Here is a 13,624-nt window from a genome sequence, read left to right as displayed (position 1 = left end):
CTTCCCTTCTTTGAGAATCTGCCTAAAACTTGGAATATGTTTTTTCCCCTAATATCCCCTCATGTGGATCTGACTAAAGGACCATCTGGACCCCAGAGGGAAAAGATGCCTCAGCCAGAGCAGCAGCTAATATTGATCTTAGTGCTCAGAGAGAGAGAGGGGAATGACTTGATGACATTCCTGTCCTGGTCCCTTTCAGGAAACTCCTGCCAGACATCAGGATCAGGCTTCGATGCAATGTTAAGTAAGCGGCTGAATCTAAAGGCGTTGTCTAACAAGGTTCTGCTCCCAGCAGCGAGTCTTCCTACACAGTGAATGTAGTCAGAGAGAAAGGGCTACAACACAGCTGGTCAAATGTTCCAACCTTCACTTACCCTGAGTGAGGATCCACATTGAGGATTAAACCTTATGAAATTAAATCCCCTCTGTCAAAACTCTCACAGATGAAGGATGGATGTTAATGTGGGGCTAACAGAGGGCTGCAGGTATCCCACATGTCAGCCATGACTCAGTGGGTAACACACTCACTCAGAGTCTGAAGGCTGTGGGTTTAAACCCCACTCCAGAATGGTGGGGTGGAAGGTGAGCACAAGGGGACTACTGATGTGGTCTTCAGTGGGCAGGGGGGCGGGGGGGGGGGGGGGGGGGGGGGGGGGGGGGGGAGTGTGGTGGTGGTGTCAGAGGGGTGAGAGAATAAGTGGCAGAATTGGGATGAGGGCCTTGTTAACCACAGTGTTAGGGAATAGGTTGAGGCAAAAGATCAGTTGTATGATCAGAACAGATGTTACCAAGTGGGAGAAACTTGTGAGAAGTATCGTCGAGGTAGCTGTGGGATTGGGTGGGATTCTAGTGAATATTCTTTGACAGACTATCCCCAGAAATGCTGACAGAGAATTTGAGGAAAGCAAGAGTTGGAAATGGACTGTGTGAAGGTGAGGAAAGGGTGGAAAATGAAAGCAGAGTTGAAGAAATTTTCCAGTTCAGGCTGAGAGTCTAAAGCAGCACCAATTCAGTCATCATCATCAACGTAGAAGTAAAAGAGGTGGGGGATGGGGCCCGAGTAGGACTGGACCAAGGGAAGTTCCACATATCCTACTAAAAGGCCGGCAGAGCTAGTGTCCACGTGAGTGCTCATAGCTCACACCTTTGATGTGGAGTGAGTGAGTGGAGTTAAAGGTGAGAACAAGTTCAGCCAGGTGGAGAAGGATGGAGGCAGCAGGAGAAACTGGCAGCCAAAGAGAATTTGTGTTTTGGGGGGCTGCAATGTAACTACATTTATATTAAAAGAGAATTTTTCCTTAAAAGGTGTCTGCAATTCAGTTGTCTGGGCCCCAAGCTCTGGAAAACTGATCTCATTTTCATCCTCTGACCTAATATCTCCAGATGTGGTTTGGTATCAAATTCTCTTTTAGCATGTTCCTGTGAAGCACCTTGGGACATTTATAAAATATTTTTTAACATTATAAAATATAACTTGTTCATGACGAGGTTCAGGAACAAATCTGGACTCCTGTCATTATTCAGTTGCTATTGTGATGTGTGAATACTATTTCCATGTTCCTGTATTTTCTCTCTGTGTCTGTGTAAGGGTCTCCACCCCTGAAGAAGTTGAATTGCTCTGCTTGTTCATGCCAAAACCACTTCCACCCCAGGAAAGGTGAAGGGAGATCACACACTCCCTCCCTCCCAATCCCTCTCTCCACGCCTTCCCTTCCCCAGCACCCCAATCACCAGAACGGCTGACTGGATGATCATTCCTGTCCTCCGGAAATTCCCACAATCACAGATACCAGTCTTCAGCCAATCTCATTCACTTCTCACATCGGGAGACTTACTGCCTGCAGACAGCATGGCCTCTATTCAGGCAGTGACTACCAGAGTCATTAAACATCAGACTGTACATCCACTCATTTCAGCATCGGTTTATCTTTAATTAGATCTTGGATCAAAAACAACATGTAGAAGGGTAAAACATATACCAGACTGAAATGTATCGGCACATTCAGAAAATATTTACATTAGAAATTTTATACAACATTTGTAAAATATGACCACTCACTGTTTGCCACAAAAAACTTTATAAAAAAAGACAAAATTAAAATATACCGAATATATCTTCATAATTTTTGGCAAGAAACAGTTTCAATCTGTGAACTATCTACAGTCTGAATTCAGGATATAAAACAGTTGCTGACAATAATGTCGTTGCAGGTTTTTACCGAGCGGATGCTGTTGCAGAGGGAGTTTCTGAAGCCTCTTCCCATATTTACCTCTATGGGAGCACAAATCACAACAAGACTGCAGTGGTCCAAGTAGAGATGGACAATAAATAGGACCCTGGCAGCATCATCCACACCAAGTGAATAAAGTCACCAGGAACTGCCAGATGTTCCCACTCACTCATCAGTAGGAAGTAAACATCTCACACAGGGAGTGATCAATGGGTTACACAGCCCCACCCCCCCCTCCACTTCTCTCTCTCTCTCCGCCCCCACACACACACCTTAAACCAGCTTATATTTCAACTCTTTCTTGGACTCGAACTCAAGTTCTGTCGAAGGGTCATGAGGACTCGAAATGTCAACTCTTTTCTTCTCCGCCGATGCTGCCGGACCTGCTGAGTTTTTCCAGGTAATTCTGTTTTTGTTAAAGATGGTCCTGTACATTCCTGAGATTGGGTATGGACACAGTCTGTAACAGGAATGCTGAGAGATAATGCAGAGAATGAAATACTTGGACAGTTTTCTTAGTAAAGGGATTATAGTTCCACTGGGAGTTTCCCTCCTGAGATTGTGCTGGTCAGGACGGTTTGTACAAAGTGGGAAGTGATTGTTGATCCCAATCCTGAGCTCAGACATTCCACCAGGAATCACTAGATAACCACAATACTGGCCTGATCTTCCCCTCCCTGACACAGGCTCAGTGCAGGGGAAACTCAGTTAGTGCTGGACAGTCTTGTTCCCCACAAGGTTTTCTTCTCCATTCTGATGCTCAGGTGCTGTTGTCACAAGGCCCTGTGCTCTACCTGGACAGCTCACCCCTGTCAAAGGGACATCCTTAGATGCTTCATTTCGATTGTTGGAGTGTCGATTTTGAACACAATTCCTAGGAGAGAAAAACCATCACTGTGACAATGTAAGACGCTTCATTTTGAGTGTTCTGGTGTCTATTTTGTGTTCTGGTGTCTATTTTTTTTCCTAGGACAGAAAAACCAGCAGATTTCAGGTGACATTAAAAGAATCCAACACTTTGGACAAGTGTGTAAAGGAGCCGTTCAGGAGCACAGACCCAATTAAATTACACTCAACGTCCTGGGTACCAATGGCAGCTGGAAAATGGGTCACAGGAGCTGCACGTTGATGGAGCACAGACTGTAGAGGAGAGCAGGCTCACAGGGGATGCAATGGGCAAGAGCTGGACACTCCACAGGAGCTGTGCTGACTGACAGAGGGAGGGCCAGGGGATAGAGTTAGAGAACCCTACAATAGTTTCTGCTCCCACTGCAAGGGGTGTATGTGGAGACAGGTGGTGAGCACGGAGATGTGGATATTGAGTGAGCGAAGGGAATTCGAGATGGCCTTCCCAGTGACTGAATCATCTAATGTCCGGGTTAAAGGGCGGTGGTTTGGAAAGTGCAGGAGGAGACTGAACAACAACAACTTGTGTTTATATAGAACCTTGAACAGAACATATCCTAAATGCTTATGAAACAAAATTTGACACTGAGCTACACAATGGTTCAGGCAGTGAGTTAGGCTTTAAGGAGCAAATGGTGTTGTTGGGAGGTAAGGAAGAGAGACAGACACAGACACACATAGACAGGCAGAGGTTGAGGGAGGAAATTCCAGAGCTCGGGGCCAGGCAGCGAAAGACTGATCCACCAGTGATGTAGCGATGGAAAATCAGGGAGTCTGAAGACAACAGAATTGGAGGAGTGCAGAGATCTGAGGGTTGTGGGGCTGAAGGAGGTTACACATGGGGAGGAGTGAGGCCACAGAATGTTTGATAAAAGGGTGAGAATGTTAAAATCTGTCTATCTCAGTCCTAAATAAATTCAAGGATGAACAGCAGCAGATTTACAATCAAACCCTTGTGGCACGGGACGCCCCAAATGACAGGGGAGTCGGGGGGGAGATACCAAAATGAGTGAGTGAGTGCTGAACTGTTGGAAGTGCTGTCTTTCAGCTGAGATGTTAAACTGCCTGCTCGGCTGTCTAGCAGCCTCCTGTGCAGCGAAGTGTTCGGGCACAGCACGCCAAAATTATTCAATGAAAACCAGTTTCCGGTCTCTGGGCTCTAGCTCGGCCAGGCAATGCACTGTGGGCAGCGCACAGCTACCGTTTTCCGTAGCCAGCCAAGGCATAAGACCATAAGATGCAGGAGCAGAAATAGGCCATTCAGCCCATCAAGTCAGCTCTGCCATTCAATGAGATCATGGCTGATCTGATAATCCTGAACTCCACTTCCCTGCCTGTTCCCCATAACCCCCGATTCCCTTACGGATTAAAAATCTATCTCAGCCTTGAATATACTTAACGACCCAGCCTCTACAGCCCTCTGCAGATTCACAACCCTCAGAGAAGAAATTCCTCCTCAGCTCTGTATTAAACAGGCGACCCCTTGCTCTGAGAGTATACCGTCTGGTCCTAGACTCTCCCACAAGGGGAAACAACCTCACCGCTTCTACCCTGAAAAGCCCCCTGAAGAATCTTTTATGTTCAAATAAGGCCGCCTCTCATTCTTCTAAATTCCAATGAGTACAGGCCCAACCTACTCAACCTGTCCTCATAACAAAAGCCCCACAAGCAGCTGTTGACCATGTGTCAATCCCACCGTCCATCCCGGAGTTATGGCCCAGAAAGCGGTACTCGGTCTCTGCGCCATCCTGCAGCCGGGCAGAGAGCCAGCGGAAGGGCACTCGCACCGGACTGCGCAGGATGACAAGCTGGAAGTGATTGGATAGTGCTGCTCAATGATAGGGTGGATTGAAGCATCCTCACAGCTCAGTAAATGGACAGGTTTAGATGTCAGCAACATTTAAGAAAACATTATAAAACAAAAACAGGATTAAAATGGAAACAATGAAACATTCTAGAACTCACCATTTTGGTCGCCTTTGGAAGACACAAACCACAATTCCAGAAAGCAAAACTCCAGCAAAAAAACCAACAGCAACTCCAATCCCAAATCCAAATCCAAATCCAGGCTGTGCTCCTGGACAAAGTACATGATGTAGAGACAGAATGAAGACATTAACAGACTGGGACACACTAACAAAACTAACAGCAGAGACCTTCAGCACCTAGTGTTTCAGAACCAACCCCACTACAAACACATCCTTGGTTAATTCTGGACCTGGCGGGATGTGGGAGGTTAGATACCAACAATCACACACACACCAGGCCACCCCACAGCTTCTTGCACGCACACACACTGTCCCACAATGTGATGGATACATGCTTTCCAAATTGAGATAACTGGACACTGACCAGCAACAACCTCCCTCCAAATAAACCCAACAGTCCGCTGAAATAGAGCGGGAATTTTAAACTAATTTGCAGATCAGGAAAGCCGCGGGATTGGGTGAAACACAGATTTACACCCAGGTCAATATTACTCTCCACTGACATCAACCAGTGTTACACCAAATCCCCTCAGTTTCCCAACAGGAGGATTCGGTTATAATTGTACCAAGACTTTCCACACAGAATTCCAAACTGCTAGTGGGAAGCAGGAATCCTCAGAGTTTTGTATCTGAGAGACAGGAAGGTGAGACTCAAACAGAAATAACAATTCCAGGTAGTTTCAGGGCCAGTTACAGGTAACAGTGACCCACACCACTCACTCTCACAGAATCATTCTATGGTGAAATATCACACAGCATTTCAAACCTTCCGATGTTACTACCTGTCTCTGCAGCATGTTCAAATGTAAGAGCTGAAAACACATGCAGAAAACTTCATCTGTTTAGTATTTTGTGTGAAACAAACTGAAGAACTTTTCAAAGACTCTAAATTAGTCCAACAAAATAATCACTGACTTCTGAAAGCATAAAATCAGAAATTAAATGAAGAATGTCAAAACCAGAAACTGCTCACCTGTCACAGAAAGAAGAACGGAATCAACTTGCTCCCAACTAAAGCGCAAACCCATCCTCCTGTAAATCTGACATTCATATTTGTTCTGGTCTGACTCCCTGAGGTCAGAGATCAGAACTGACCAGTTGCCTTGATCCAGTTGATCTTTGAACAGGTTTGTTCTGTTTCTGAATTGTGGGTCTTGTTCTGTCAAATCATCTTTCCCATCGACAAACTTGTGTAAAAATTCATAATTGGGTGTCCCCCAGATTACCTGTAAATCTGAGACTGGGGCAGTCCCCTTGTAGGTACAGGGCAGCACAACCTGCTCCCCAAGGAACCCAGAAACTGGGACAGGCGAATCACCTGGAAAAGATTGAAAGTACTTATCCACAGATATAACCTCCCTGATGGTACATTACATTCCAAGCTTCACATAGTTACACTGCGATGCTCGATTTACAAGAAACACTTATCAGTAACTCACTCTTTGCATTTCTGAGGGAAGGTTAAAGCTCAGGCATTAAGGGCCTTCGACTAAAACCAGCTCGTGCTGGAGATTTGTAAGCACAGAGCAGCTGGACAGCACTTTCAATCACATGTTTTTCATTCGTACACATGCTGGGAGAACATATCAGGATATTGATCACCTCCCCTTGGGAGAAAAATCACAGACTGTGGGTGCATAATGTGAGGTGGAGCTCAGGAACAGAAAACTGACCCTGAAATGTAAGATTGGAATCCCCAGTCCTGATGACTCTACTCCCCATGCTCTTGGACAATTCCCAGTTCTATTTGATCCCAGGACTGTCTCAGACTCCTGATCCCAGTGCTCACGACCCCATCCCAGTCCCACCGGATCCCAGTCACCCATCCCAGTGTCACCCAGTGTTGCTCACTGTCCAAATCCCACTCTTCACATCACAGGGGTTAATCTGAAGACATTAACTGCCTTCCTTTCAACTCTCATGGTCATTATTTTATGAATACAGTATAGTTTTGGAGAAAGAAATCTGAATGAACATTCCAAATCATTTCAAAATGGTCATTACACAAAGAACAATGAAATTCAAATTTGACATAATGTTGCACTTGAGATACCTCAATACCACCGTGATACATGTGATATTTAATATATCAAACCAATGTCTAGCATACAGCCCGAGGGGTCTATACAATTCCCAGCCCCTCTGTGCGCTCTGTCTGGAAGGTCAGAGACAGTGAGCTTGCCCCATCGCATCTTTACGCCGGCTGCTCCAAGCAGTCGTGCATGTCTCAGCACGTGGTCCTGGACCTTGGAATGTGCCAGTCTGCAACACTCGGTCAGGGACAACTCTTTGCACTGGAAAACCAACAGTTTCGGGCAGACAAAAGAGCGTCTTTCACTGAGTTGATGATCCTCCAGCTGCAGTTGATGTTTGTCTCAGTGTGTGTCCCTGGGAACGGCCCGTAGAGCACAGAGTCCTGTGTCATGGAACTGCTCAGGATGAACCTCGACAAAAACCACTGCATCTTGTTCCAGACTTTCTTTGCAAAGGCACATTCCACAAGAAGTTGAACAACGGTCTCTACCCCACCAAAGCCATATTCAGAGCAATGGGGGTGAGGCACCTGGCATGTAGGAAGGATCTGACGGGGAGGACCTTTCTCACCACCAGCCAAGCCATGTCTTGGTGCTTGTTGGAAAGTTCTGGCGATGAGGCTTTCTGCCAAATGCCTGACAGGCTACACAGGGAACCATCCAACAGGATTCATCATCTTCTTTTCCCACAGGGCCTCAAGGACATTGTATGCAGGCCACTGCCTGATGGGCTTGTGGTCAGAAGGCATTTTCTGCATAAACTTCTCCATGAGGGACAGGTGGTACGGCATGGTCCAACTATTTGGAGCGTTCCGCGGCAGCGTGGCCAGACCCATCCTTCACAAACCTCAGCACAGAGTGACACTTGCTGTTTGCATACCGAGGGTCTACGCACAACTTGATGCGACTACACAAAAATGGCCAGCAGGATGAGGGCGATGTTGAGCACATCTTTCTCCCACCCACACCTCTCTATCCAGAGCCTCTGGCATCCCCATGGACACAATCCATCTTTGACCTCCGGATAAAAAGTTGAAGGTGGTTCGGCTGACCATAGCTGCACAAGATCAGGGTACGGGCAACACCTGCGCCATGTACAGCAATCCCAGAGTGCCTCACACCTCATAATCAATCCTATCATTCCCAGATCCTTCCTGATGGACTCAGCAAAGGATTCTATGCAACACACAAACAGGATAGGGGAGAGAGGGCAGCCCTGCCTGACTCCAGATTTCATTGGAAAGCTTTCTGATTCCCTCGCATTGATTGAAACTACACTAGTGATGTTTGTGTAGAGCAGTTGGATCCAATTGCAGATTCCCTCCCCAAACCCCATTTTAGAGAGTACATCCACCATGTAGGTCTGCGTTATTCTGTCAAAGGCCTTCTCCTGGTCCAGGCTGATGAGGCAGGTGTCCACACCCATGTCTTGTACATAGCCTTGCACTACTCAGGGATGAGATCTTCCCACAGGGTACAACACAGGTCTGGTCAGGCTGGACGTCAAATCCAAAGCAGAGGTGACCCGATTGGCAATGAGCTTGGACCAAATTTTATAGTCCACAGTCAGCAGTGAAATAGGTCTAACATTTCTAATTTCCTCCCTTTCCCCTTCCAATGGTAGATGGGGGTGATGATGCCTTTCCTCATGGATTCTGACATGCTGCCGGCCAGAAGCATACTCTCGTACACTCCCAGGGCCGGGCTGCGCTGGTTGTGTTGCCGCTCCTGGTTTCCCAGGGCCAGGCTGCGCTGGTTGTGTTGCTGCTCCTGGTTTCCCAGGGCCGGGCTGCGCTGGTTGTGTTGCTGCTCCTGGTTTCCCAGGGCCGGGCTGCGCTGGTTGTGTTGCTGTTCTCACATTCCTGGAGCTGGGGAACGTTGGCAGCAATGCTGCTCCCGGTGATCACTGGGCCCCTCGCCACCTCTGGTGTTTCTCAGCTGGGAACCCTTGGACTCCTTTACGGCCTTGGTGCTTTGCTGTTTTTCTGGTTGGTAGAGATTTTTCGGCCCTTCCTCGCCTGAGAAGCAGCTGCCACTGGTGTCTGCTTGAGATATTCGCCGCTACTTGCTTGGATAGCAGCTCTTCCCTTCTGTAATCTTTTCCTCTAAGTTTTTTCTTTTGACTGTTTGTTAGCCTCCTTGTTCTGTTGGTGCCTCCTCCAGGTTATGCTGGAACTGTATAAAACTCTGGTTAGGCCACAGCTAGAGTATTGCGTGCAGTTCCGGAATCCGCATTATAGGAAGGATGTAATTGTACTAGAGAGAGTGCAGAGGCGATTTACCAGGATGTTGCCTGAGCTGGAGAGTTTTTGTTATGAGGAAAGATTGGATAGACTGGGGTTATTTTCCTTGGAGGAAAGGAGATCGAGGGGGGACATGGTTGAGGTGTATAAAATTATGAGGGGCATAGATAGGGTAGACAGGAAGGAACTTTTCCCCTTGATGGAGAGATCAATAACCAGGGGGCATCGATTGAAGGTAAGGGGCAGGAGGTTCAGTGGGGATGTGAGGAAGAATTTTTTCACCCACAGGGTGTTGGGAATCTGGAACTCTCTGCCTGAAAGGGTGGTAGAAACCTTCACAACTTTTAAGAAGTATTTGGATGTGCACTTGCGATACCATGGCATACAAGGCTATGGGCCGAGTGCTGGAAAACAGGCGTCAAATAGTTAGGTACTTGTTTGACTGACGCAGAGTCGATGGGCCGAAGGGCCTTTTTCTGTGCTGTAGACCTCAATGACTCTATGAGCACCCGCTTAACAAAATAATGCCGGTCCGCAGGTACCTCGGTCCAATGTCTTCCCTGTCACCTGAACAGTTATCGGCAACCTCTGGCCTAGTGCTGGTGCTTTTCCGTTAAGCAGGTGCTGGAGATTTTGCTGTATCAACGACATTAGGGCTAAACCAGAATTAGGCTAAGACCAGCATTAAGATCCACTAAACGCAGCAGAGCTCAAACTTTGTCTTTGTTGCTGTTTTCTTCATCATCATCATTGTCGTCACTTTGAATTCACCATCAAAATCCACACAAAAAGTTTCAGGATCATGATGTGTAATGTGAACCTACTGTGTCCAGATCCCACTGTTCACATCACAGGGGTTAATCTGAAGACATTAACTGCCTTCCCTTCAGCTCTCATGATCATGGTGTGTGATGTGAACCTACTGTGTCCACTCCCTCAATGGCTCCACTTGCAGTACACACAGCTCCCTAAAGCAAGATGAATTCCTGATTCCCCCTCCCTTTGATCACTGCTGAAATGTTCCAGCAGTCACAGCACTTACCTGAAACAGCAGCAACAACATTGAGCAACAGGAGTAGTTTCTGTAAGTTGTGTCCCTGCAACAAGAAAACACAGTTACCCCCTTTACAACAGACTCACTTCCTGATCAGGTTGATGACTGAAGAGGAACGTAATACGCGCATGCGTGGGTTTGATCCCCGCCCCCTGGGGAAAAGATAGAATCTGCGCATGCGGCCCGGAGCTGGAGAAAGAGCCCGGGCTCTGGAGAGCCGCATGCGCACCGAGCCGGCGGAGAATGAATGGCTTCTCCCGCTGCACAAACTGAGACTGGCCCGGAGTTGCTATTAGCAAATACCTGACTCTCGCTCTTTGTCTGTCTGTCTCTCCCTCTGTCTCCGTCTCTCCCTCCACTCCAACCTGATCCTCATCATTGCTCCGGTCACTTTCCCGCCTTTTTGGATAATCACACACTGTCTCCAGTAACAGACCCTCATTCCCAGCCCATGGTCCGGTCTGAACCCTGGGCTCTCCCTCCCTCCACCCGGGACACGGGCTCCAGTCCTCAGTCTGAGCCCTGCAGCAAGGGGTGAAAACTGTCCAATAATCCCGGTCAGAGAGGATGAAGTGTCCCCGAGTCCATCCAACCAGGAGCCGGAGAATAAAGAGCTGAATCCCGGTGAAGATAAAGGAAAGTTTCCCCCCCCGGGTGTGAGACACTGACAGTACCTGCAGCTCCTTTCCATCCATTCCCCGAGAGAGGGATCCGCTCAGAGCCGGGGACAGGGGGACAACACGAGAGGGACAAACGGGTTAGAAACACAATCCCGGAGGGAGAGAAATAAAATCCGCCAGAATTAAAAATAACCGGATGGTATTGAAATCAGTAAAACATCAAAATCAACACAACATTACAACTCAGTTACAACCTGAACATGGAACTTAAACCGGAACATAGATGCGGGGCCTGTGTCCAGCTCCATTCAGACGTGGGGGGCGGGGGGTGAATAATTCCCGGTCTCTCTCCATCTCCCCCCGGGGCTGAAGTGAACAGTTTCCCTGGAACCGGTCCTCGGATCGTTGATTTATTCCTAGCCCTTCAGGGCTAAAGCAGCTTTTAACCCGGCTTGTCCTGACAGAAGCTGGGTCATTATTCCTGACACAACACCCCCCCCAACTCAGTGACAATGTGACAATCCAGCCCCGCCCCCAACTCACTGACAATGTGACAATCCAGCCCCGCCCCCGTCCCGCGCTTTTAGTTTTGAACATCACGTGATGCCGACGCGCCAAAAACATCTGAAATCGGTTCCGCGAGAATAAACCCAGAGTCTGGTTCCTGTATTAAAGGGGTTTATCCAGGAGATGGTGAGGTGAATAAAGATCAGTGCTGCAGGGAATCCTTTCAGCAACTGTGAAAAAAAAATTACAGCAAAAAGTTGCGGATGCTGGAAATCTGAAACAAAAATAAAAATACCTGGAAAAACTCAGCAGGTCTGGCAGCATCTGCGAAGAGGAAAACTTTTTTTTGAAAAATATACTTTATTCATAAAATACCTGGAAGAACATTCCAAAACATTTCAAATTCACCATCACATAAGTACAACCAGAATCAACTTTTACACATGGACCACAAGGTACATCAATACAATCAATGAATGTTATAAATCATTTCAATATGGTCAATGCAGACAATCAGACAATGGGATTGGAGTTATCAACATACGTCATGTTGCTCTCTGAGGTGCTTCAATACATTTATAATACAATTAGTATTCAATGCACACATTCATTTTGAGCTGTACAGCCTGAGGGGCTCTCAGCAGTTCCAAGCCCCTCGGTTCACGACGGCAGAAAGATCTTAGACAGCGACCGTTCCACATTGGGCCTTTGCGGCAGCTGTCCCAAGCTTTAGTGCGTCCCTCAGCACCTAGTCCTGGACTTTGAAATGTGCCAATCTGCAACACTCGTTCGGGGACAATTCTTTGCGCTGGAAGACCAACAAGTTTCGGGCAGACCTAAGAGCGTCATTCACCAAGTTGATGTTTGTCTCCGTGTGTGTCCCTGGGAACAGCCCATAGAGCACAGAGTCCTGTGTCACAGAACTGCTCAACAGAAACCACTGCATCTCTCTCCAGACCTTTGCAAAGGCACAATCCACAAGGAGGTGAACAATGGTCTCATCCCCACCACAGCCACCTCGAGGGCAGCGTGCAGAGGGGGTGAGACTCCTGGCGTGTTGGAAGGATCTGACGGCAAGGGCCTTTCTCACCACCAGCCAAGCTACATCTTGGTGCTTGTTGGAAAGAGTCAGGGACAGGAGGACAACAGGAGAGACACATTCACCAGACCGAATGAGAAAAAGGCAGGGCCTGTGTCCAGCTCCATTCAGACGGGAGTGTGGAGGGGGGGGAATCATTCCTGGTCTCTCCTCCCTCTCCCCCTGGTGCTGAGGTGAACAGTTTCCCGGGAGCTGACAGTCGGATTGTTGATTTACTCCAATCCCTTCAGGGGAAAAGCAGCTTCTAACCTGGCAGAGGCTGGGACATTATTCTCCCCACTCCGGGCCAGAAACCAGAGTTCTAAATCGGGGGAAAAGGCTGATTTTAATATCAGGTATGATTTGGCCAGAGTGGACTGGGAGCAGCTACTTTTAGGTAAATCTGCATCAGAGCAGTAGGGCTCATTCAAGAAGCAAATAGGGAGAGTACAGGGCCAACATATTCCAGTAAAGATAAAGGGTGGGACCAACAAATCCAGGGAACCCTGGATGTCGAGGAATATACAGGATTGGATAAAGAGAAAAAGGGAGGCTTATGGCAGATACTGAGGGCTTAAAATAGCGGAAGCCCAAGTGGAGTATAGAATGTGTAGGGGGGAACTTAAAATTAGGACAGCAAAAAGGAGGATAGAAAAAACAGTAGCATGTAAAATAAAGGAAAATACAAAGTTATTTTACAAGTACCATTAAGAGTAAGAGGATAACTAGGGAAAGAGTAGGGCCCATTAAGGACCATAGTGGTAATTTGTGTGTGGAGCCGGAAGACATAGATAAGGTTCTAAATTAATACTTTGTGTCGGTGTTCACAAGTGAGAGGGACATCGTGGGTATGGAAATCAGGCAGAAGGAGATTGTTAAAATTAAAGAAATTAGCACAGAAGGCTTAAAAGACGATAAATCTCTAGGCCCGGGTGAAATGTATCCCAGGCTTTTGAGTGACGCA

The 13,624-nt window shown here is 47.4% G+C and overlaps 1 protein-coding gene and 1 long non-coding RNA gene across 3 annotated transcripts in view; both read right to left on the bottom strand.

Annotated features, from left to right (window-relative positions):
• The window catches only part of LOC121271071 (matrix remodeling-associated protein 8-like), a 33,238-nt gene extending 21,794 nt beyond the window's left edge, over positions 1-11,444 (bottom strand). Inside the window, exons 1-2 of one of the 2 annotated variants that reach the window (XM_041176787.1) lie at positions 11,349-11,444; positions 10,444-10,498 (exon numbers count right to left, since the gene is read on the bottom strand). In XM_041176787.1, the coding sequence (XP_041032721.1) occupies positions 10,444-10,498; positions 11,349-11,429 (136 nt within the window). In that variant the 5' untranslated portion in view covers positions 11,430-11,444. Of the gene's footprint in view, positions 1-10,443; positions 10,499-11,129; positions 11,313-11,348 lie in introns of those variants that run through there. The other variant, XM_041176788.1, reaches the window with a different exon arrangement.
• Positions 2,527-6,029, bottom strand: LOC121271076. The gene is made up of 3 exons (XR_005941666.1): positions 5,908-6,029; positions 5,103-5,214; positions 2,527-3,105 (listed from the first exon to the last, which is right to left on the bottom strand). It is a non-coding gene; the product is annotated as an uncharacterized LOC121271076 (long non-coding RNA).
• Positions 11,445-13,624: the final 2,180 nt, after the last annotated feature.

This window comes from Carcharodon carcharias, chromosome 29 (genome assembly GCF_017639515.1).
Source record: "Carcharodon carcharias isolate sCarCar2 chromosome 29, sCarCar2.pri, whole genome shotgun sequence".
In the NCBI taxonomy this organism is placed as follows: Eukaryota; Metazoa; Chordata; class Chondrichthyes; order Lamniformes; family Lamnidae; genus Carcharodon; species Carcharodon carcharias.
This window is presented reverse-complemented; position numbering and strand designations above follow the sequence as displayed.